Source organism: Coregonus clupeaformis, chromosome 13 (genome assembly GCF_020615455.1).
Source record: "Coregonus clupeaformis isolate EN_2021a chromosome 13, ASM2061545v1, whole genome shotgun sequence".
Lineage (NCBI taxonomy): Eukaryota > Metazoa > Chordata > Actinopteri > Salmoniformes > Salmonidae > Coregonus > Coregonus clupeaformis.
The window spans coordinates 9,041,817-9,067,434 of record NC_059204.1 but is presented as its reverse complement, the minus strand read 5'-3'; the positions used below and the strand labels follow the sequence as shown (position 1 = coordinate 9,067,434).

Here is a 25,618-nt window from a genome sequence, read left to right as displayed (position 1 = left end):
ATGAGACAAAAATAGAGCTTTTTGGTCTAAACTCCACTCGCCGTGTTTGGAGGAAGAAGAAGGATGAGTACAACCCCAAGAACACCATCCCAACCGTGAAGCATGGAGGTGGAAACATCATTCTTTGGGGATGCTTTTCTGCAAAGGGGACAGGATGACTGCACCGTATTGAGGGGAGGATAGATGGGGCCATGTATCGCGAGATCTTGGCCAACAACCTCCTTCCCTCAGTAAGAGCATTGAAGATGGGTCATGGCTGGGTCTTCCAGCATGACAACGACCCGAAACACACAGCCAGGGCAACTAAGGAGTGGCTCCATAAGAAGCATCTCAAGGTCCTGGAGTGGCCTAGCCAGTCTCCAGACCTGAACCCAATAGAAAATCTTTGGAGGGAGCTCAAAGTCCGTATTGCCCAGTGACAAACCTGAAACCTGAAGGATCTGGAGAAGGTCTGTATGGAGGAGTGGGCCAAAATCCCTGCTGCAGTGTGTGCAAACCTGGTCAAGACCTAAAGGAAACGTATGATCTCTGTAATTGCAAACAAAGGTTTCTGTACCAAATATTAAGTTATGCTTTTCTGATGTATCAAATACTTATGTCATGCAATAAAATGCAAATTAATTACTTAAAAATCATACAATGTGATTTTCTGGATTTTTGTTTTAGATTCCGTCTCTCACAGTTGAAGTATACCTATGATAAAAATTACAGACCTCTACATGCTTTGTAAGTAGGAAAACCTGCAAAATCGACAGTGTATCAAATACTTGTTCTCCCCACTGTATATGCTCACCTTACAGTGAGGGAAAAAAGTATTTGATCCCCTGCTGATTTTGTACGTTTGCCCACTGACAAAGAAATGATCAGTCTATAATTTTAATGGTATGTTTATTTGAACAGTGAGAGACAAAATAACAACATCAAAATCCAGAAAAACGTATGTAAAAAATGTTATAAATTGATTTGCATTTTAATGAGGGAAATAAGTATTTGACCCCTCTGCAAAACATGACTTGGTACTTGGTGGCAAAACCCTTGTTGGAAATCACAGAGGCCTCTCTGTCTATCCCCCTCTATCCCTCTGTCTCTCTCTCTCTCTCTCTCTCTCTCTCTCTCTCTCTCTGTCTATCTCTCTGTCTGTCTGTCTCTCTCTCTCTGTCTATCTCTCTGTCTGTCTCTCTCTCTCTCTGTCTATCTCTCTGTCTGTCTGTCTGTCTCTCTCTCTCTCTGTCTGTCTCTCTCTCTCTCTCTCTCTGTCTATCTCTCTGTCTCTCTCTCTCTCTCTCTCTCTGTCTCTCTCTCTCTCTGTCTGTCTCTCTCTCTCTCTCTCTCTGTCTATCTCTCTCTCTCTGTCTATCTATCTGCTCTCTCTCTCTCTCTCTCTCTCTCTCTCTCTCTCTCTCTCTCTCTGTCTCTCTGTCTATCAATTCAATTCAATTTCAATTTAAGGGCTTTGTTGGCATGGGAAACATATGTTAACATTGCCAAAGCATGTGAAGTAGATAGTAAACAAAAGTGAAATAAACAATAAATATTAACAGTAAACATTACACTCAGAAGTTCCAAAAGAATAAAGACATTTCAAATGTCATATTATTATTACTATATACAGTGTTGTAATGATGTGCAAATAGTACAAGTACAAATGGGAAAATAAATAAACATAAATATGGGTTGTATTTACAATGGTCTTTGTTCTTCACTGGTTGCCCTTTTCTTGAGGCAACAGGTCACAAATCTTGCAGCTGTGATGGCACACTGTGGTTTTTCACCCAGTATATAAGGGAGTTGATCAAAATTGGGTTTGTTTTCAAATTCTTTGTGGATCTCTGTAATCTGAGGGAAATATGTGTCTCTTATATAGTCATACATTTCTCTCTGTCTGTCTATCTCTCTCTCTGTCTCTCTCTGTCTCTCTCTGTCTCTCTCTCTCTCTCTCTCTCTCTCTCTCTCTCTCTCTCTCTCTCTCTCTCTCTCTCTCTCTCTCTCTCTCTCTCTCTCTCTCTCTCTCTCTCTCTCTCTCTCTCTCTCTATCCCTCTCTATCCCTCTGTCACTCTCTCTGTCTATCCCTCTGTCTCTCTCTCTCTCTCTCTCTCTCTCTCTCTCTCTCTCTCTCTCTCTCTCTCTCTCTCTCTGTCTATCCCTCTGTCTCTCTGTCTATCCCTCTGTCTCTCTCTCTCTCTCTCTCTCTCTATCCCTCTCTATCCCTCTGTCACTCTCTCTGTCTATCCCTCTCTCAATTCAATTAAATTCAATAGACTTTATTGACATGGCAAGTTAAATTACTTACATTGTCAAAGTATACATATAACAAAAATGGTGGGACCAACAGCAATAATAATAGTAGTAGTAGAAATGGGATTACCAATAACAGCAACTACAACAACAATATTAATGAGAATAACAATATATTAAAGCAATAGTAGTCGACCAGTCTCAACATGACTGAGAGGACAGATGACATGGTATGAAAGCCAAAACAAAACAGGAAATATTATCGACACTACATTACACTTTTCACTGGCTGTCCCTCAGGTTGTGGCAGGAGGACACATATTTGGCTGCCAAAATTGCACATTTTGGCTTTTCACCCAATAAATATTTGATTTTTTCTTCCTCTTTTATAGTTTCAAATTCTTTGTACCGAATGATAATTTTGGGAAAGACAGATTCTCTTAGGTCTGAGTATTTGTCACAGTGTAATAGGAAATGCAGCTCTGTCTCTACCTCTCCCCGGGGGCAGAGGGAGCACAGCCTGTCCTCTCTGGGCAGCCAGGTTTGCCTGTGACGACCGGTCTCTATAGCCAGACTGTGCTCACTGAATCTGTACCTAGTCATTGTTTTCCTCAGTTTTCTATCAGTCACAGTGTTCAGATAGTCTGCCACCATGTACTGTCTGTTTAGAGCCAAATAGCATTGAAGTTTACTTAGATTTTTTGTGGTGTCTTTCCAATAGGTCATATATTTTTCTTTTTGCTTTGTGATGATTTGGTTGGGCCAGATTTTCTGAGTGCTGTCCTTAGGCTCTATGAGGTTGGTTTTGGTTAGTGAACTGAGCCTCAGAACCAGCTGGCTGAGGGGACTCTTCTCTTGTTTCATCTCTTGACATAGTAGAGCTGTTTGATGGAATGTTTTGGGGTCACTTGTTTATAGATGGCTGTGTCCAAATAGAATTAATATTTGTCATCCTGATTTCCGGACCTTTTTTGGAATATCATTATATTCGGGTTTTTTAGATTAACGGTCAGAGCCCAGGTCTGACAGAACCTGTGCAGATGATCTAGATGCTGCTGTAACCCCTTCTTAGTGGGAGACAGTAGCACCAGGTCATCTGTGTACAGCAGACACTTGATTTCAGTGTTGTGTAGGGTGAGACCAGGTGCTGCCGATTCTTATAATGTTTTTGCCAATTCATTAATGTAGATGTTAAATAGTGTTGGACTTATTGGGCAGCCCTGTTTCACTCCACATCCCTGAGAGAATAAGTATGTTTGCTTGTTGCCGATTTTAACCGCACATTTGTTTTTAGTGTACATTGATTTAATAACATCATGTGTTTTCCCTCCAATACCACTTTCTATTAGTTTGTAAAAAAGACCTTTGTGCCAAATTGAATAAAATGCTTTCTTGAAGTCTACAAAACACGAGTAGATTTTGCCTTTGTTTTGGTTTACTTCTTTGTCAATTAGAGTGTGGAGGGTGTAAATGTGGTCTGTTGTACGATAATCTTTTACAAATCCAATCTGGCTTCTGCTTAGTACGTTGTGTTCATCAAGGAAATGATGTAGTCTGCTGTTTATGATACTGCAGAGAATCTTCCCCAAGTTGCTGTTAACGCAAATTCCTCTGTAATTATTTGGGTCAAATTTGTCTCCATTTTTATAGATTGGTGTGATCAATCCTTGGTTCCAAATATAGGGGAAAATACCTGCAGTTAGGATAATGTTGAAGAGTTTGAGTATAGCCAATTTGAATTTGTGGTCTGTATATTTGATCATTTCATTTAAAATACCATCAGCACCACAAGCCTTTTTGGGTTGGAGATTGCAAAATTTTTCCAATAATTCTTGTTCTGTAATTGGGGTATCCACAGGATTCTGATAGTCTTTGACTGCTGATTCAAGGATTTGTAATTTTTCTTGTATATCTTGTTGTTCTGGGCTCTTTGTTATATTGCTGTAGAGGTTTGCAAAGTGATTTCTCCACATATCCCCATTTTGGATAGCCAATTCCTCATGAGGTTTGTTTAATTTATTCCAATTCACCCAGAAGTAGTTTGATTCTATGGATTCCTCAATCACATCCATCTGATTTCTAATGTGCTGTTCTTTTTTTGTTCTTAGGGTGTGTTTGTATTGCTTCAGTGTTTCCCCATATTGAAGGTGTATATTTTTGTTGTCTGGGTCTCTGTGTTTTTGATTAGATATATTTCTCAATGACATTCTTAGATTTTTGCAATCATTATAATCATTTTTCATTATCTATTATTTTTGGTTTGCTCTTATGTTTCTTAAGATTAGCCAAGGAGGCTAATTTGTCAAATATAAAGTTTATGTTCCAAACGGCCAAATGTACACCTTCATTGCTGTAGGAAAATGTTAAGGCTAAAAAGTTGTCCAGGAGAGATTGATTTTTTTGCCTACTAATTGCTTTTTGGTAGATTTCTGTACTGTTTGCACTCCATCTATAGGTCTGTTTAGTACCATGCAGGGGCGGTGTGTTCAATAGGGCGATATGGGCGACGCACTGCCAAACGGGAAAAGGAAGGGATTTTTTTTCTAATCAATTATATCACGGCAACAGTAGTTATCAGTGTTGTAATCTAGACGTCTGATCTGCCACAGTGCCACTAAATGTCCAATCAGGCTAAAGTCGTGCTTCAAATGCCCCCCTTTTGGGGCGATTTCAGTCAGGTTGAAAATCGCCCAGAAGTCTGTCATAGACTCCCATGTAAAATCTATTTTTTTCAAATATCAGAGCTTTCAATACAATCTCTATGGGTTTCTGAGGGCTTGCACTTACGCTTTCGTCATACGTAACATAACCATGAACGTAACTAAGAAAAGAGCGGGTAGCCTCATCAATCAATTCACTACTACTGTGAAAATGGCTAGGCTTCAGTGCAACTCGATTGTGTCTTTGAAAGAAGTTCCTTTTTGTCGGCGAACAAATGAAGATAAATTGGCAACGAAACAATTAGGGACCTCCCAGACCAAATTTAATAATTCAACAGGTTTCTACTAAAAGGGGGAAGTCCTACACCCGAGGATTTTCCAAAAATTGGTACGAACGAAAAACCTGGCTAGCAGGCTGCGATGTAGCTAATGCAGTCTTCTGCTACCCCCTGCTTACTCTTTCACCCTGAAGGCGGCACGGCAGACAGCACCGCTTGGACAGCGACTGGTGTGTAACGGACATGCACCATCTTTCAGGAAAGATTAAGAAACATGAGATTTCAAAGACCCACATGGATAGCTGTTTGAGATTGTCTGCTTTGGGGAGAGTGAACATTCCCACTCAACTGGATGAGGGATACAGGCTAGCTGTCCGCCGCCACAACGATGAGGTTAGTGTTGATAATCACAAGTTTACTGGAGAACTGAAACTGACAAGGCTGACAAGATAGGACCCTTTTGTCCATTGTTATTGGATAGGAACAGAACTTATAACCAGCTCCTGACCTAAATAGATCTTAGCACAACATTTTACTCAACATATCATATTCCATATTCACTATAACAAATATATTTACTACGACATTAGCAAGAACCGCCACATCCTCAGCCGGCTAATCCAGTGTGTGAAGTTTTGCGGAGTGTTTGAGTTAGCTTTGCGAGGCAAAGATGAAACTGAGGGCTCCACCAACCCTGGTAAGCCAACACTTTTGAGATCAGTCAATAAATGCTTCTGGTATTGACTTATATGCTGCCCCTGTCTTCATGTTGTTGCTGGACATATCTTTTTTTAAATGTGTGTAGGTCACCTAAATCATCAGAAAAATTGCCCCCCCTGAGAATTTTTTCAGGAGCCGCCACTGGTACCATGTAATGTATTGGGCCGTGATGCTTCATGGTTGGGTTCTGCTCTTCTCAGATACAATGTGATTTTACTGTGGTCTGAGAGAGGTGTTAGTGGGCTGACTGTGAAGGCTCTGAGAGACTCTGGGTTGAGGTCGGTGATGAAGTAGTCTACAGTACTGCTGCCAAGGGATGAGCTGTAGGTGTACCTACCAAAAGAGTCCCCTCTTAGCCTACCATTAACTATGTACAGACCCAGTGTTTGACAGAGCTTCAGGAGCTGTACTCCATTTTAGTTTTTCACTTTGTCATAGTTGTTTCAATCAATCAATCAATTTTATTTTATATAGCCCTTCTTACATCAGCTAATATCTCGAAGTGCTGTACAGAAACCCAGCCTAAAACCCCAAACAGCTAGTAATGCAGGTGTAGAAGCACGGTGGCTAGGAAAAACTCCCTAGAAAGGCAAAACCTAGGAAGAAACCTAGAGAGGAACCAGGCTATGAGGGGTGGCCAGTCCTCTTCTGGCTGTGCCGGGTGGAGATTATAACAGAACCATGCCAAGATGTTCAAAAATGTTCATAAGTGACAAGCATGGTCAAATAATAATCAGGAATAAATCTCAGTTGGCTTTTCATAGCCGATCATTAGAGTTTAAAACAGCAGGTCTGGGACAGGTAGGGGTTCCATAACCGCAGGCAGAACAGTTTAAACTGGAATAGCAGCAAGGCCAGGCGGACTGGGGACAGCAAGGAGTCACCACGGCCGGTAGTCCCGACGTATGGTCCTAGGGCTCAGGTCTCTCAGTTGGCTTTTCATAGCCGATCATTTAGAGTTGAAAACAGCAGGTCTGGGACAGGTAGGGGTTTCGTAGCCGCAGGCAGAACAGTTGAAACTGGAATAGCAGCAAGGCCAGGCGGACTGGGGACAGCAAGGTGTCATCATGCCCGGTAGTCCTGACGTATGGTCCTAGGGCTCAGGGCTCAGGTTCTTGTTTCTTGGGGGGTATGTGGGGAGGGAAAGGTTGTTGCTTCCCGGTAGGTGTTTGTCCCCATAGTAGTTATTCTGCTGTTCTAGCATTCAGGTCTCCACAGACCAGCACATTGCCTTGGGCCTGAAAGTGACTAATCTCCCCCTCTAGAATGGAGAAACTCTCTTCATTGAAGTAGGGTGACTCTGAGGGGGGAATGTAAGTAGCACAGAGGAAGATGTTTTTATCTGTTAACATAGCCTCCTTGTTGATTTTTAGCCAGATAAAGAATTCTCCTGTTTTGATCAATTCGATTGAATTAGTCAGTTCAGATTTATACCATATTAGCATTCCCCCTGAGTCTCTGCCCTGTGTGATTCCTTTTAATTTGGTGGATGGTACGATTATCTCCCTATAACCTAGTGGACAGCCAGTGGAAACATAACCTCTGCACCATGTTTCCTGTAGTACTACAATATCAACATCATCAATTTCTTTAAGGAAGTCTGGGTTTCTGCTCTTTAGCCCAAAAGCAGAGGACTTCAATCCTTGTAAATTCCAACATGCAACGTAAAAAGATTTCATAACTGTTTTTTCTTTACCTTCAAAATGAGATAAACACTCACAATCCAAGAATAACTATTAAAATTGGATTTTTCAATTAATGTAAACTCTTATTATGCAAATATGATTTGTTTATCATTTAAGATAGCATTTGTGTCATGCCACTTGGGTGGATGGTGGAGTTCTTGTGCTCATCTTACCATGACCCTTGGCCTATCACATGTGAGCATAGTAGATTCAGCATTTGTTTGATGTCACTCATTTCGTTGGTGGGAGCTGGGCCTGTTGCTCCTCTCACAGCTTGTGCATAGCTCTGTCTGCCGGGCTGTGGCTCCTCCAGGTGTGGGTCTGCGGTGGGGGGGAGGAGGGTGTTAGACCTCGTCTGGGTGGTTCTGAAGCTGGGCTGGGGTGGTCTGTGCTGCGCTGGATGTGGTGGGCATTGAGATTGGTGGTGCTGTGGCCGTGGCTGTGGGGTCCAGGGTGCTGGTCCGGCGTGTTGTCTTGGTGATCTCGGGGGGGTGGAGATTGTTCCGCTGTTCCTGGGTGGAGAGGTCGGGATGCGGTTTAAAGCGACGTCCTTGAGAGTCTTAGCAAGGATGGGGAATGTCTCCCTGTACAGTTGAATATGGTCATAGAGACAGTCCAGATCGAGGGTGGGATAGTGGGCCAGGTGTACATTGGGTCGCAGGGCACAGTCCCGAGAGAGGCTGGCATTTATTCTTTGGATTATGGCAGGGTGGAAGTCCTTCCTCTGTAGAAGGGTTGACACGACGATCCTTGAGTTGGGGAAGATTGCGGAGGCCTTCTCAATCACTCCCTGTAGTGAAGTCGCCACCCTCTCCTGCTGAGCACGCAGGTCGTTGCTTCCAGTGTGTATGATTATCATTTACATTTTAGTCATTTACCAGACGCTCTTATCCAGAGCGACTTACAGGAGCAATTAGGGTTAAGTGCCTTGCTCAAGGGCACATCGACAGATTTTTCACCTAGTCGGCTCGGGGATTAGAACCAGCGACCTTTCGGTTACTGGCACAACGCTCTTAACCACTAAGCTACCTGCCGCCCCACTATATCACCACTATATGACCTGCCCTCACACAGCAGAAGAGCCCACCTCAACCAGCCAGGCCTCCCCAGTCCTGCAGGCTGCATGCCTCCACCCCAGCCCACAGAACAGCCTTAGGTGGCTTGGCGACCCGAGCTGGGCCTTATCAAGCAGCGCCATGGCACTGCGTTGTTGGGCACCACACCTTTCTCGTTTTGTGTCTAGGGAAAAGTTTATTCTCCTGTTTGAGTCCATCAACAGGACAATCTCAGGCAATGTTTCTTCTGGACTGGACGGGGTAGAGTTGGGGCTGGTGGGTGTTGGAGCTGGGGTGTGGCTGGTCTGTGCCGGTGCCGCTGTCAGTGGGAGGCTGTTCTGTGGGCTGGGGGGGAGGCATGCAGCCGGCAGGGCTGGGGAGGCCTGGCTGGTTGAGGTGGGCTCCTCTGCTGTGTGAGGGCAGGTCATAGAGTGGTGATCTAGCTGCTCCTGCAGCCTGTCCTCTGTTCTCTTTCTCTCCTGCAGCCCCTCTCTTAGTGAGGTCAGCTCGTTATTACTGCTCTGCCTGTCTTTTTGGAGCCCTTCTCACCTCCTTTGTTAGATCAGCCAGTTCTCTCTTGAGTCCGTCTCTCTCTTGCTGAACTTCTTTCAGCTGTGTTGCAAGGCTGCTGTCCTGCTCTGTCCGCACCTTGGTTAGGAGCTCCTCTAAGGTGTGGATGTGCCTTTTTGGGTTGGGATAGTGGGGGTGAGGGTGGTGCTGGTGGAGTTTGTCTTGTGGGAGGGCATGTCACTGGTGGTGTCCTTCTCTCTCTCTGCTCTCTCCTTAATGGTCTGAAAGTCTGTTTCAAACAGCCTAAGGTTACCTTGCACCATGACAGTCCCAGTCTTGTAGAGGTTGATTGTTATCATGGTGCTGTCAGGGTCGTCTGTCTCTTTCACTTTCAGCTTCCACCCATTACAGATTCCCTCTTTCTTTATGGATGGGTAGTGAGAGCAGACTGCTGAGCGCCATGCATTTGGCTGGTCAGTGAGAAAGATGAGATTACTCACATCACCGTTTTTGTAGAGGTCTGTGAAAAGGGTTTCTGGCCTCCCCTTTAGTAGATTCTGTTTAAAAGCTTTCCTCGTTGTGTTATTTTTGGCCTCTGGAGGGTAGAGAATGGACTCAGCGCTGAGGGGGAGTGGGGACATGGTGCCTGTGGACTCTGGGGGGTAGAGAATGGACTCAGCACTGAGGGGGAGTGGGGACATGGTGCCTGTGGCCTCTGGAGTGTAGAGAATGGACTCAGCACTGAGGGGGAGTGGGGACATGGTGCCTGTGGCCTCTGGGGGGATAGAGAATGGACTCAGCACTGAGGGGGAGTGGGGACATGGTGCCTGTGGCCTCTGGGGGGTAGAGAATGGACTCAGCACTGAGGGGGAGTGGGGACATGGTGCCTGTGGCCTCTGGAGGGTAGAGAATGGACTCAGCACTGAGGGGGAGTGGGGACATGGTGCCTGTGGCCTCTGGGGGGGTAGAGAATGGACTCAGTGCTGAGGGGGAGGGGGGACATGGTGCCTGTGGCCTCTGGAGGGTAGAGAATGGACTCAGCGCTGAGGGGGAGTGGGGACATGGTGCCTGTGGGCTCTGGAGGGTAGAGAATGGACTCAGCGCTGAGGGGGAGTGGGGACATGGTGCCTGTGGCCTCTGGGGGGTAGAGAATGGACTCAGCACTGAGGGGGAGTGGGGACATGGTGCCTGTGGCCTCTGGAGGGTAGAGAATGGACTCAGCACTGAGGGGGAGTGGGGACATGGTGCCTGTGGCCTCTGGGGGGGTAGAGAATGGACTCAGCACTGAGGGGGAGTGGGGACATGGTGCCTGTGGGCTCTGCTACTACTGCTGCTGCTGCTCTGTTCTGCTGCATAGTTGCCATGGGAACCAGTTTTGTTTGTCTGAGTTGTTGCTAGCTAGCTCCTGTTTAGCTCCAAAACCAGCAAAAAGAGTGAAAAATGTTCACACACAAAAACAGAAGATATGTTTAAAGTTAGAGACCGTGCTTCTTTTTGATTTACTCACTCAGTTTGGTTGTTTGATGTAGTTGTATTAACTCCCCTTGCTAGGTTTGTTCTAGCTCATTTTCTGGCTGGCTTGTTAGCCTGCTGGCTAGGTTTTTGTTGTGTAGCTAGCTAGTGAGAGTCAAAACTTCTTCATTTGAGGCGCAAAGTTACTTTTTTTTCTATTCTGATTGAATAGAGTTGTTGTTCATCACTTCATGTGTTTATCTCATTCTAAAAACAAACAGAAATAAATCAGGAGCTCATTCTGTCTCTCTCTATCCCTCTCTCTCTCTCTCTCTCTCTCTCTCTCTATCCCTCTCTCTCTCTCTCTCTCTCTCTCTATCCCTCTCTCTCTCTCTCTCTATCCCTCTGTCTCTCTATCTATCCCTCTGTCTCTCTCTCTGTCTATTCCTCTGTCTCTCTCTCTCTCTATCCCTCTGTCTCTCTCTCTCTCTCTGTCTATTCCTCTGTGTCTCTCTCTCTCTCTCTCTCTCTCTCTCTATCCCTCTCTCTCTCTCTATCCCTCTGTCTCTCTCTCTCTGTCTATTCCTCTCTCTCTCTATCCCTCTCTCTCTCAATTCAATTCAATTCAATTTCAATTTAAGGGCTTTATTGGCGTGGGAAACGTATGTTAACATTGCCAACGCAAGTGAAGTAGATAGCAAACAAAAGTGAAATAAACAATAAATATTAACAGTAAACATTACACTCAGAAGTTCCAAAAGAATAGAGACATTTCAAATGTCATATTATGTCTATATACAGTGAGCTCCATAATTCATTGGACAGTGACCATTGTTTTGTTATTTTGGTTCTGTACTCTAGCACTTTGAGTTTGAAAGGATACAATGACAATGCGGGTGAAGTGCAGACTGTCAGCTTTAATTTGAGGGTATTTTCAAACATATCGGATGAACCGTTTAGAAATGACAGCACCTTTTGTACATGGCCCCCCCATTTTAAGGTACTACAAGTATTTGTTAAATTGGCTTCACAGATGTGTGTCGTTAGGCAGGTGTATTCATTTGTGTCGTTAGTGAATGCAGGAGAGCTGTTGATGAATAGTAATGATTCTAGACGTTGCTATTGCCTTTGGAGGTTGTTATTGGGGTGTGACAACATGAGGAAGACAGCAGTGTCGATGCAAATGAAGTTGGCCGTCATAAGGCTCAGAAAGAAAAACCCCTGATAACAGCCCAACAGATCAAAAACACTCTCCTGGATGCAGGTGTAGATGTGTCAAAGTCTACCATACGCAGAAGACTACACCAGCAGGACTACAGAGGGTACACTACAAGATGCAAACCACTGATAAGCCTGAAGAACAGAAAGGCAAGATTACAGTTTGCTAAAAAGAGCCCCAAGAGTTCTGGAAAAAGTATTGTGGACAGATGAGACAAAGATTAACATGTACCAGGGTGATGGAAAGAGGAAAGTGTGGAGAAAAAAAAGAAATGCCCATGATCCAAAGCATACCACCTCATCCATGAAACATGGTGGAGGGGGTGTTATGGCTTGGGCCTGTATGGCTGCCAGTGGAACAGGCTCACTTGTCTTCATCGATGATGTGACTGCAGACAGAAGTAGAACAATGAATTCTGAAGTCTACAGAAATATTTTATCTGCTCAGATAAAACCAAATGCCTCCAAACTCATTGGACGGCACTTAATCATGCAACAAGACAATGACCCTAAACATACTGCTAGAGCAAAAAGGGGTTTTTGATGGCCAAAAAGTGGAAAATCCTTGACTGGCCGAGTCAATCACCAGATCTGAATCCAATTGAACATGCATTTTACATGCTGAAGAGGAGACTTAAGGAAATAAGTCCCCGAAACAAGCAGGAACTGAAGATGGCTGCAGTACAGGCCTGGCAGAGCATCACCAGGGAAGATACCCAGCGTCTGGTGATGGCGATGCATCGCAGACTTCAAGCAGTCATTGCATGCAAAGGATATGCGACCAAATATTAACAATGATTACTTTATTCTACATTATGTTAAACTGTCCAATGTTTTTTGATGCCTGAAAATGGGGGGGACCATGTACAAAAGCTTCTATAATTCGTAAACAGTTCATCCGATATGTATGAAAATACCCTCAAATTAAAGCTGACAGTCTGCACTTCACCCGCATTGTCATTGTATCCTTTCAAACTCAAAGTGCTAGAGTACAGAACCAAAATAACAAAAGAATGGTCACTGTCCAGTGAATTATGGAGCTCACTGTAAGTACAAATGGGAAAATAAATAAACATATAATGGTGTTTGTTCTTCACTGGTTGCCCTTTTCTTGTGGCAACAGGTCACACATCTTGCTGATGTGATGGCACACTGTGGTTTTTCACCCAGTAGATAAGGGAGTTTATCAAAATTGGGTTTGTTTTCAAATTGTTTGTGGGTCTCTGTAATCTGAGGGAAATATGTGTCTCTTATATGGTCATACATTTGGCAGGAGGTTAGGAAGTGCAGCTCTCTCTCTATCCCTCTGTCTCTCACTCTCTCTCTCTCTCTCTGTCTCCCTCTGTCTCCCTCTGTCTCCCTCTGTCTCCCTCTGTCTCCCTCTGTCTCCCTCTGTCTCCCTCTGTCTCCCTCTGTCTCCCTCTCTGTTTATCTCTCTCTATCCCTCTGTCTCTCTTTCTATCTATCTATTTTTGTGAAACTTGAGCGTGCATAACTTTTCACCCCCGCAAAGTAAATACTTTGTAGAGCCACCCTTTGCAGCAATTACAGCTGCAAGTCTCTTGGGGTATGTCTCTATAAACTTCGCACATCAAGCCACTTGGATTTTTGCCCATTCTTCAAGGCAAAACTGCTCCAGCTCCTTCAAGTTGGATGACTTCCGCTGGTGTACAGCAATCTTTAAGTCATACCACAGATTCTCAATTGGATTGAGGTCTGGGCTTTGACTAGGCCATTCCAATACATTTAAATGTTTCCCCTGAAACCACTCAAGTGTTGTTTTAGCAGTATGCTTAGGATCATTGTCCTGCTGGAAGGTGAACCTCCGTCCCAGTCTCAAATCTCTGGAAGACTGAAACAGGTTTCCCTCAAGAGTTTCCCTGTATTTAGCGCCATCCATCATTCCTTCAATTCTGACCAGTTTCCCAGTCCCTGCCGATGAAAAACATCCCCACAGCATGATGCTGCCACCACCATGCTTCACTGTGGGGATGGTGTTCTCTGGGTGATGAGAGGTGTTGGGTTTGCGCCAGACATAGCGTTTTCCTTGATGGCCAAAAAGCTCAATTTTAGTCTCATCTGACCAGAGTACCTTCTTCCATATGTTTGGGGAGTCTCCCACATGCCTTTTGGCGAACACCAAACGTGTTTGCTTATTTTATTATTTAAGCAATGGCTGTTTTCTGGCCACTCTTCCGTAAAGCCCAGCTCTGTGGAGTGTACGGCTTAAAGTGGTCCTATGGACAGATACTCCAATCTCCGCTGTGGAGCTTTGCAGCTCCTTCAGGGTTATCTTTGGTCTCTTTGTTGCCTCTCTGATTTAATGCCCTCCTTGCCTGGTCCGTGAGTTTTGGTGGACGGCCCTCTCTTGGCAGGTTTGTTGTGGTGCCATATTCTTTACATTTTTGAATAATGGATTTAATGGTGCTCCGTGGGATGTTCAAAGTTTCTGATATTTTTCTATAACCCAACCCTGATCTGTACTTCTCCACAACTTTGTCCCTGACCTGTTTGGAGAGCTCCTTGGTCTTCATGGTGCCGCTTGCTTGGTGGTGCCCCTTGCTTAGTGGTGTTGCAGACTCTGGGGCCTTTCAGAACAGGTGTATATATACTGAGATCATGTGACACTTAGATTGCACACAGGTGGACTTTATTTAACTAATTATGTGACTTCTGAAGGTAATTGGTTGCACTTTGCTTCATAGCAAAGGGGGTGAATACATATGCACACACCCTTTTTCCGTTATTTATTTTGTATAATTTTTGGAAACAAGTGATTTTTTTCATTTCACTTCACCAATTTGGACTATTTTGTGTATGTCCATTACATGAAATCCAAATAAAAATCCATTTAAATTACAGGTTGTAATGCAACAAAATAGGAAAAACACCAAGGGGGATAAATACTTTTGCAAGGCACTGTAGTAGTGCAGTGTAATGCCTATTCGATTCTACTTATGCATAAGCTAAAGCACAAAGACCTATTGACGATAGACACGGTGGTCTTCTTTAATGAGCAGAAGGGGGTCATGTCAGATTGTGAAAGGGGTAGGGTAACCAAGTCACCCTAATCACCTGATTAGGTGGCTGAGGTCACCAGGGGGTTGTTCCATGTCATTTCAGCAAGCCATGACACCCACCATCTCAGATTGTTCTGAAATTGTTGCTGTAGTTAGAAATCCGATAAGATTAGCATTCCTGAAACATTATTTTGTTTAAATATAATTTGATCTTAGAGAAATTAAACTAATTGATTGCACCAAAATTGGTCATTTTAATTTATAGGATTCATATCATATTCAATAAATATAGTACCTAACATCCAATTTGGACCAACATTTATTTTTTAATTTTTAATTTTCATGGGGGTACACTTTTTTAGGAGGTAAACTGGACCAAACTTTTTTCTAACAACGAGTAAGACATGAGGAATCCAAAGGAATTGTCAAAAGCCACCCACGGACAACCCACATCCCACGCAAATCCCACCAAAAAACAACGAGTAGTATGGAGCTGCGGCGCAGAGTATTGTTTCTTCATCCTACGTATTCTCAGTGAATTTGGTGATGTTTTATTTTCCCCTGTTCAGAGAAATTAGTCATTGAAGTTGTTAGGGCGGCAGGTAGCTTAGTGGTTAAGAGCGTTGTGCCAGTAACCGAAAGGTCGCTGGTTCTAAACCCTGAGCCGACTAGGTGAAAAATCTGTCATGTGCCCTTGAGCAAGGCACTTAACCCTAATTGCTCATGTAAGTCGCTCTGGATAAGAGCGTCTGCTAAATGACTGAAATGTAAAATGTTAGGTTCATGTCCCATCCTGATATTACCAGGTTCTTACCACTAGATGGTGCTGTTCCAGCTATTAGGCTATATATTTCTAAGACCCCCCCTCAATGTTAAAGGGATAGTTCACCCAAATTACATATTGGTTTCCAGTCTATGGACAAGGTATGACAGCAACCCATGCTTTGGTTTAGTTTACCTTGTGTGACAGTCCTTGTCTGTCAGTGTATCGGGGTTTTGTTACTTGTCATGTTTTGTGTTTTTTTGTGGACGCCAGGAAGAGTAGCTGCTGCTTCTGCAAAAAGCTAATGGGGACCCAAATGAACAAACAAACAAACCTGGGCACTATTTCAAATTGCTAACTTTTTAGCATTCGTTGCACAAATCCAATGTAAGTCAATGGTACCTACATTAGCATTTTCACGCTTCATGTCCAAATCATAAGTAACATCACCAAATTCACTGAGAATATATTACATACGATGAAGAAGCAATACTCCGAGCCACAGCTCCATACTACTTGAGAACTGATACTATATACTCGTTGTTTGGGTGGGATTGGTGTGGGGTGTGGAGTGTCCGTGGGTGGCTATTCACCATTTCTTTGGATTCTAACTCATTATTAGAAAAATGTTTGGTCCAAATCGGATGTGAGGTACTATCTTTATTGAATATTATATGAATCCTATAAATTTAAATGGCCAATTTGGGTGCAATCAATTAGCTTAATTTTCTCAGAGATCAAATTATATTTCAACAAAATAATATAGCAGGAATGCTAATCTTCTGATTCTAAAAATAGAAACGATTTCAGAACAATCTGAGATGGTGGGTTTCGAAATCCTCTTTCTAGTGCTTTTTGAGGTGGAACGACCCAAGGGTCCTCCTCGCTGTGGTGTCCTGTATTGCAGACCTGACCTAGCCTGGTTAAACAAAGACTGACTAAACTAGGTGGCTGGGATCACCAGGGTCCTCCTCAGTTTTATATAGGGTTCTGTACTATAGATCTAGCCTGGAAAAAGAACACAGCATTCAGTCTGGTTTAGCCAGGCTACTATAGACATGCCCCTAAACATGTAGCTAGTCGAGGTCACCAGGTTTTTTTTCTCACAATGGTGTACCTACTATACTGTAGAGATCTGACCCTAAAGCATGAAACACAACCCTTCTCACATTCTGCTGAGTAAAATATCAAGGGTTCAATTGTCACTGACAAAGAAAACAACAACAACAACCTACAAAACTACACAATGTAAAGAATGCTTCTTGAAACAGTTTTTCTCCCTTTCCGAGTTTTGGTCGTCTGGGGAGTGGGAGGGCAGTGACCGCTTCCTCCTCTTAGACTGTGGAAATCAGGTTGTCAGGCCAGCGTGATACTACATTTTTTTAGAAGAGAGAGAGAAGATTCTCAGGGGAAAATAGTAAAAGTTCCCCAATGCCTCAACCCGTAGAGAGACCGGACACTACTGAGAGACTCAACTCATAACACTGATGGCAGCAAAGAATCAAACCAGCAGTTAGTAGCAGGAAGTTGAGTTTGAGAGGAATGTGCAGACACAACTAAGACACAAAATGTTCTTTGTCGCAACAGACAGAGCTGAGCCACAGAGGTGGGACAGTCACAGCACACTGTCATCTCTGGCATTGTCTGAGTCTCTGCTCATGTTCCCCAAGCTGGCAAAAGACCCACCTGGGAGTGCTGCTGGACAATAATGTAATTCCATTAGCTACAAACTTGATGGCTACTTTGGTCTTTTTGAACAATAAACTCAAGTTTTGAAAATTAAACAGAAGGAAAAAGTCATTTGACTGATTTTAAATGATATTTAGAAAATAATCAGTGTACCACTAATAAACTCTGTGTGCATCTCCAGCATTATAAGCTATAGTTACAATGGTGAGGTGCCTGTGTTAAACCAGTTATATTTATCATATATTAATAGATCAGTTATATTTCTAATTTTAAAAAACAGCTTTCCTAATAACTCATCCACCTCACATTTCAACATGTGAAACGTTTAGCCTAGCACTTGCACGTACACGCCGGTAGTGGTCACTCCGCTCACAGTAAATGATCTTTGGTCCACTTGATGATGGGGCGTCCTCAAGTACTCTGACCGGGCGACAGTGCTCTACTGAAGCAACTGGTCCTCCCTTGAGATGAGGATTTCGACCGAGGCCCCGATACGGTAGTTCGAGGAAAAAAATTATGGTTGACTTGCGTGGGCACCGGTTGAGGTCTTGTTCTCTAACTTCTAATTGTCAAAGGAATAACGAGTTATTTTAGTAGCAAACGGCAACGTTATATCTACGTTTGTTGCTGTAACGTTAGCTAGATAACCGTTACAGTAGCTAACTAAAGAAGAGGTGAGTTTTCTGTGTTTGTTGTGCTGTTAGCTAGCCATCCCCTTTCTGTGCTAGCTAGCTAGGGAGTTTATACCCCATTCATAGACGCTAACTAACTAGTACATTATTGGGCTAGGGGGTTTAAAGCCCCATTGTCTCGGTATTTAATTAGGCATTTAATTAGCTCTCGGGCTAACTAATGTGTAGCTAACGTTCGTCAGCTGGTGAACTATGGAAACGTTATCTCACTGTGATGTGACATTTTGTTGTGTCAATTCCAAACATGGCCACAAAGAACTGGCCGTGTGATATGAGCTAGCTCAGCGGTACTAAAACCCCTGGAGGTACTTTGCCTATCCACATGGGGTACTTGATAAGACTCATGAGACCATAGGCCTACTGTACTGGTAAAATGCACATGAGGGGGTACACATGTTGGTGGTAAAGTAACCGAAAAAGGTTGGGAACCACTGAGCCAGCTAATGAACTAAATATGAACAGGTTATTCTTACCTATAATAGAGCCCCACGGTGGAGGTGTCATAATACCCATAAAACCTAGCGGTCAAACAGGGAAATGGTACCAATCGCTTTTCCCTCGTTTGTTTTTCCCATAGAAACATGTAGGCTTAGCCTGGCGTGACGTTTTGATAACCATGTAAATCTGTCTAGGGCAAGGTGACTTATCAATATATTTGGCACTATTTACTCTCAGATTCGAAAATGTCAATTAGCATCAAAGTAGACAACATGCAAGACTACAAATCCCTGCAAGCTCCTGCACGTCATCTCTAGCTGAGGCCTTTGCAAACAGGTATTGTGTCAATCTAAAACTTGCACAAGACAGTTCACAAAATTGTCAATTTAAAGAAATGTAGCCAATTTATTCATTACTAAATTTAGCGAACATTAGATAGTTAATCCAGAGATTCTTACCTTTGCCTCGATTCTGCAGTCTCGTCCAGCTCATCATAGCATTTGTAGATCTTTATGATAGCCACATTAGCATCTAATTAGCATTTCATTTTTTGGGGGGGTAAATACAGGCGACTGTATTGATAAAAGTCACCTTGTCCTAGAGAGATTTACACGGTTATCAAAACGTCACACCAGGGTAAGCCTACACGAAACACAGCCCTTATTTTAAGTGTTTCTAAAATTCCCTATGGGGAAAAATGATTGGAAACGTTTCCTTGCTTGACCGCTAGGTTTTATGGGTATTATGACTCACACTGTGGTATTCTATACGGCAGCAACATTGCTGAAGTTGCATTGCATGATGCACTTGTTGCATCCCCGACATTTTGTTGCTTTAGCATGAATAACCTTAATTAGCTAGCATATGGTCTAGCATCCTTTCTCCACTGTGTTGAAATTTAATGACATCTTGCATGTGGTAGGAACTAATGGTGCTTTCAAGACAACTGGGAACTCAGGAAAAAAAAAAACTAGGTGAAATCATGACATCAGTGTTCAAAAAGTTTTTTTCCCAGTTGTCTTGAACACTCAGAAGTCTGTGATTTCCCAATTCCCAGTTGTTTTTAACGCGGCATAAGCTAGTTACATCGTGAGTGACACATTCCAAACCTGTTTTGTAGGATCACTGACCTGTCATTGGTTAGGATGCACATGTTGTCATGCATGTGCTTGTACTTTTGTGACAGCTGTTTTCTTTTCTTCTGTGGACATGTCTTAACTACATCATCTAGCAACCAATTCTCATGAACATTTTAAAATGGTTATTAAAGCTTATAACATTTAGAACTTGTGCCATAAATCATGCAATCACAGCGAAGCTTTGAAATCCATCTAACACTAACTTGCATGATCCGTCCATCTCTGATTCCCTTTGACACCCCCCCGTTTCTTCTCTACAGTGATCTGATATGTTAACTGCATGCTGCTTGTTAAGTATCACCCCATTACATTTCAACTTCCTGCATGACTCCCCGTAATCATCTGACCCTCAGTCCATCTGCATGACTCCACCATTGTCGTCTGAACTTCAGTCCAACTCCATGCCTCCTCCCCATGGCGGAGGGGGGCTTCCACTGAAATGCATGCGTTCTCCCGTCAACTGAACTGTGTGGGCCTCCCCTCTCAGTGGCTGTGCCTGCTTTTGCTGTGAGTGAGTGCTTCACTGACCATGGGGAAAGACAGGGGGAGTAATGCTCTGGTTCTGTCGTCAAAGAGTCTGTGCCGCGGGCGGGGGGACCATGATCGCGACCTAGAGAATCTGCGCTCGGCCCTGGAGGCAGAGAAGAGCCGTAGCCATCGGTCTCACCAGAGGTTCTCTTTGGAGCTGCGTCGGATGCGGGAGGAGGCTGAGAGGGAGAAGCAGCAGGCCCTGCGGGACCTGACAGCCAGGCACGAGAGACAGAAGGCCCTGGAACTCCAGCGGCTGCAGAAGGCGCTGGGGAGGGAGCGGGCTGCTGAGGTGAGACAACTGCTGAGATACAAAGGACAGGAGTTAAAGGCTGTAGGCACCGTGCTGGAGAGGGAGAGGGAGGCCGCCATCAGGCAGGCCAGGGAACTGCAGCACCGGCTGGCTGAGGAGGCCAACACACCCATCACCAAGTCTGGGCGGGAGAGCAGGGGGAAGACCATAGACAGAGAGCCTGGTTGTGTGGGCAGCGGGTCCAGCTACCGTAAACTGGAACAGCTGCTGGTGAGGCTGCATGAGCAGCTAGCGGATGAAGATGGAGAGCAGGCCGTGTTTCTCAAGCGTCTCAGACAAGAGCTGGAGCTGGAGAAGGGCCTCTACCTCTGCCACTTGCTAGAGGCCCACGGACAACAACAAGGGACCGGGGAGGGGAAGGAGAGGAACCAGAGCTCCTCCAGGGCTCCCAGACCCAGGTGTAGGTCTAAGAGCTGTGTCCATCTCCTCAGCAGCACCACCCATGACCAGGAAGACCGTCCTGAAGACTCCCATCGTAGTGGGCCTCCACCACTGGCCCGTTCCTGGTCCCTCTCCCAGAGCTCCAAGAGTCCCTCGTCCCCACCTCCCGACAAGAGAACCAGGAGAGAGCAGTGGAACTTGGCTTCAGGGAGGGAGCTCAGTACAGCTGCCCGCTGCTCCTCTCCCCTGACTGGGGACACCTGTCGGAGCAGCTCCCCCCCTCAGACCACCTCCTCACCCCATGCAGGCTGGGACCTCCAGTCTGAGTCACCTAGGTCAGACAAATCCTTGACTTCCAAATGCACTGACGAAGAAAAACTGGAAGACAACATGGAGGTAGGCTTCATATTTACATTGTCTCACCCCTCTTCCATTTGATTATACACTGAACAAAAATATAAAACGCAACATGTGAAGTGTTGGTCCCATGTTTCATGATCTGAAATAAAAGATCCCAGAAATGTTTCATTCGCACAAAAAGCTTATTTCTCTCAATTTTTGGGGCACAAATTTGTTTACATCCCTGTTAGTGAGCATTTCTGCTTTGCCAAGATAATCCATCCACCTGACCGGTGTGGCATATCAAGAAGCTGATTAAACAGCATGGTCATTACACAGGTGGACCTTATGCTGGGGACAATAAAAGGCCACTATAAAATGTTCAGTTTTGTCACACAACACAATGCCACAGATGTCTCAAGTTTTGAGGGAGCATGCAATTGGCATGCTGACTGCAGGAATGTCCACCAGAGCTGTTGCCAGAGAATTGAATGTTCATTTCTCTACCATTAAAGAATTTGGCAGTACGTCCAACCAGCTTCACAACCGCAAACCACGTGTACACCACGCCAGCCCAGGACCTCCACATCTGGTTTCTTCACCTGCGGGATCATCTGAGACCAGCCACTCAGACAGCTGATGAAACTGTGGGTTTGCACAACCGAATAATTTCTGCACAAACCAATCTCAGGGAAGCTCATCTGCGTGCTCGTCGTCCTCACCAGGGTCTTGACCTGACTGCAGTTCGGCGTCGTAACCGACTTCAGTGGGTAAATGCTCACCTTCGATGGCCACTGGTACGCTGGAGAAGTGTGCTCTTCACGGATGAATCCCGGTTTCAACTGTACCGGGCAGGTGGCAGATGTATGGCGTTGTGTGGGTGAGCATTTTGCTGATGTCAACGTTGTGAACAGAGTGCCCCATGGTGGGGTTATGGTATGGGCAGGCATAAGCTACGGACAATGAACACAATTGCATTTTATCGATGGCAATTTGAATGCACAGAGATACCGTGACTAGATCCTGAGGCCCATTGTCCTGCCATTTACCTGCCGCCTCAGCATGATAATGCACGGCTCCATACCACAAGGATCTGTACACAATTCCTGGAAGCTGAAAATATCCCAGTTCTTCCATGGCCTGCATACTCACCAGAAATGTTACCCATTGAGGGTGTTTGGGATGCTCTGGATCGACGTGTACGACAGTGTGTTCCAGTTCCCGCCAGTATCCAGCAACTTCACACAGCCATTGAAGAGGAGTGGGACAACATTCCACAGGCCACAATCAACAGCCTGATCAACTCTATGCGAAGGAGATGTGTCGCGCTGCATGAGGCAAATGGTGGTCACACCAAATACTGACTGGTTTTCTGATCCACGCCCCTACCTGTTTTTTAAGGTATCTGTGACCAACAGATGCATATCTGTATTCCCAGTCATGTGAAATCCATAGATTAGGGCCTAATTAATTGATTTCAATTGACTGATTTCCTTACATGAACAGTAACTCAGTAAAATCATTGAAATTGTGGCATGTTGCGTTTTATTTTTGTTCAGTGTAGGTTGAGATGATTTTTGGTCTCATTATAGCAAACGGCTTTTCACTTTATGTGCACGTGCATTGATTTCGATGATGTAATGTGTTTCTGATTTGTTATTTGTATTTATTATGGATCCGCATTAGCTGTTGCCAAAGGCAGCAGCTACTCTTCCTGGAGTTTATTATGGATTCCCATTAGCTGTTGCCAAGGCAGCAGCTACTCTTCCTGTGGTCCAAACACATTAAGTCACTTACATCACAATATATATATTTTTGCATTATATATATATATATATATATATATAACATTATTACACCACTACATATCTACAATACAAAATGTGTAAAACCACATAACAATATTACAATGTACGTGTTTATAGAGTGTGTGCGTGCGTGTTCCTTTGTGTTTGTTGCTTCACAGTCCCCGCTGTTCCATAAGGTGTATTTTTATCTGTTTTTTACAAATCTGATTCTACTGCTTGCATCAGTTACCTGATGTGGAATAGAGTTCCATGTAGTCATGGCTCTATGTAGCACTGTGCGCCTCCCATAGTCTGTTCTGGACTTTGGGATTGTGAAGAGACCTCTGGTGGCATGTCTTGTGGGGTATGCATGGGTGTCCGAGCTGTATGCTAGTAGTTTAAACAGACACCTCGGTGCATTCTGCATGCCAACACAAAAACAAGTAGTGATGAAGTCAGTCTCTCCACTTTGAGCCATGAGAGATTTACATGCATATTATTAATGTTAGCTCTCCATGTACATTTAAGGGCCAGCCGTGCTGCCCTGTTCTGAGCCAATTGCAAAGTCCCTCTTTGTGGCACCTGACCACACGACTGAACAGTAGTCCAGGTGTGACAAAACTAGGGCCTGTAGGACCTGCCTTGTTGATAGTGCTGTTAAGAAGGGCAGAGCAGCGCTTTATGATTTGTTATTCAAGTTGTTTGGGTGTAAATATGCTAAGCATAGCTTTGATTATGCCAGCAGAGGCTTTAGAAATGCAACCTTGAGTGGTTTTTATTTTTGCTCAATGACCTTGTAAGATATGCAGTGGCAAGCTAAGGCCATACTCACTCATAGTCATGGTCTTGGAAGGAGATCAGATAAAAGCTCCAGGAAATTGGATTAGGTCCGCTGGTCATAAACACCTCATAGTTATGGTCTTGGAAATGAATGAAACACTACAGTATTACCTGACTGGACAGAAGATGTTTTCTGCTGAGACCTTACAAGGGTAGTTCTTTTAGGGAATTATAGTAGATTTTTTGGCATGATTGGTTGGTCCTTACTGGATGTTCACACAAGTGAAGTTTTGGTATACATTTTACATTTACATTTTAGTCATTTAGCAGACGCTCTTATCCAGAGCGACTTACAGGAGCAATTAGGGTTAAGTGCCTTGCTCAAGGGCACATCGACAGATTTTTCACCTAGTCAGCTCGGGGATTAGAACCAGCGACCTTTCGGTTACTGGCACAACGCTCTTAACCACTAAGCTACTTGCCGCCCCAGAAAGATAGACGGCTATCTTTACACTACTAGTGAATCTGATTCCTTCTCCTGTTGAGAATATGCTGACCTTCTTCGACATGTAATATATAGAGAACAGTAGCAATGGCGTCTTATTGTAGGCACTAACTCCGCCATGGTTTGTTGGCTAAAGCATATGAATGGCAATTTTGGAGGGTTTTTAGATAATTGGCGAAAATAAGGTCTGTGGTGAACTCAGGCTTAGGAGATCTTATACGTTTTGTTCTATGAGATAATCTTCATCAGCTAATGTCATTTATGGTGAGTTTTGAAGCATTTATGTAATCAGAAAAAGCACATAAAGGCTTCATAATTAATAATGTCATGTTAACTGACTGTTATCTCACCGAACAAAATTTATAGATGGGTTAGCTGACAACGTTACTAAAACGATGTGCACGCTCCAATCGGGGCAGAAGTCTGTGAGTTATAGTGATTCTGGATGGCCAGATAGCTACCAACAATGACAAGAAACTGCCATGTGGGGAATCGTGACTCGTTTCAGCCAGTTTCATCTTGTTCTTGATGTCTTGTTTTGAGGTGTTTTGACAGATTTTCATTTCAATGCTAATATGGCAAAAATTCGCTAGCTAGTTAACCAACAACTGTAACAATGTATTTGAGAGACAAGTTCTCATTGTGCAAATATATTTAAAACATTGGAGACTAAATATAGTTTACATGTTGTCAACAATCCAAGCCAAACGCGTCTGTTTTGCCCCATTTGTTGCGCACGCGTCAGTTTTGTTGCTAAACAACCAACCCATCTATAAGATCTCCCAAGCGTGTGTTAACCTCAGACCTTAGTTTATCCCTAAACCCGATTCTTCCCCATTCATTTCCCCAATAGGAATGGATGAACCAACCAAAGGTAATTCATTTCCGTTTTTTTAGGACCACAAGCTGGCGAGCTCTATTGTAAGATAATCAAAGAAGCTAAGAAATGTTAGCTAAACTGTCACTTGTTGACCACCAGTGGGTGTCTTGTTCTCCTCACTCGGTTGTTTTTCTGCCAGATGACACACTGATCTATGGGTCAGCACTCTCCTTTTTTCAGAGGTTTATATATAGACAGACTGGTCCCATAGACGATAAATAGAAGGCCTTAACAAGGTCCTGAGTAAAGTAGTACATTTTAAGCCAGAGCCCTACCCATGCCCGCGATGTTCAGGCCCTACCCAGCCCTAACCCGATGTATAATGTCGGGGCCGTCTGGCTCGGGTTCGTGTAGCAGAGGTCTACAGACTATTATACGTCCTTTGGCAGCGTGTTTAATCATAAGCTTTATGCACAATGGAAATTAGTGGGAGCTGATGCCAAGGAGAGGGACTCCGACGAACCCTGGCAATGACACTGGCCAGTCTGTCCTCTGTTAGCAGTGCAGATGTAGCCAAAGCCTGGGCTGGGGCAGGAAGAGGGACATCTGC

At 44.1% G+C, this 25,618-nt stretch overlaps 1 protein-coding gene across 1 annotated transcript in view; it reads left to right on the top strand.

Moving 5' to 3' along the window:
* The first annotated feature begins 20,061 nt into the window (after positions 1-20,061).
* The window catches only part of LOC123492244 (RIMS-binding protein 3), a 128,095-nt gene continuing 122,538 nt past the window's right edge, over positions 20,062-25,618 (top strand). The window contains exon 1 of the mRNA XM_045224611.1: positions 20,062-21,173. Coding sequence (XP_045080546.1) covers positions 20,085-21,173 — 1,089 coding nt within the window. The 5' untranslated portion in view covers positions 20,062-20,084. The remainder of the gene's footprint in view (positions 21,174-25,618) is intronic.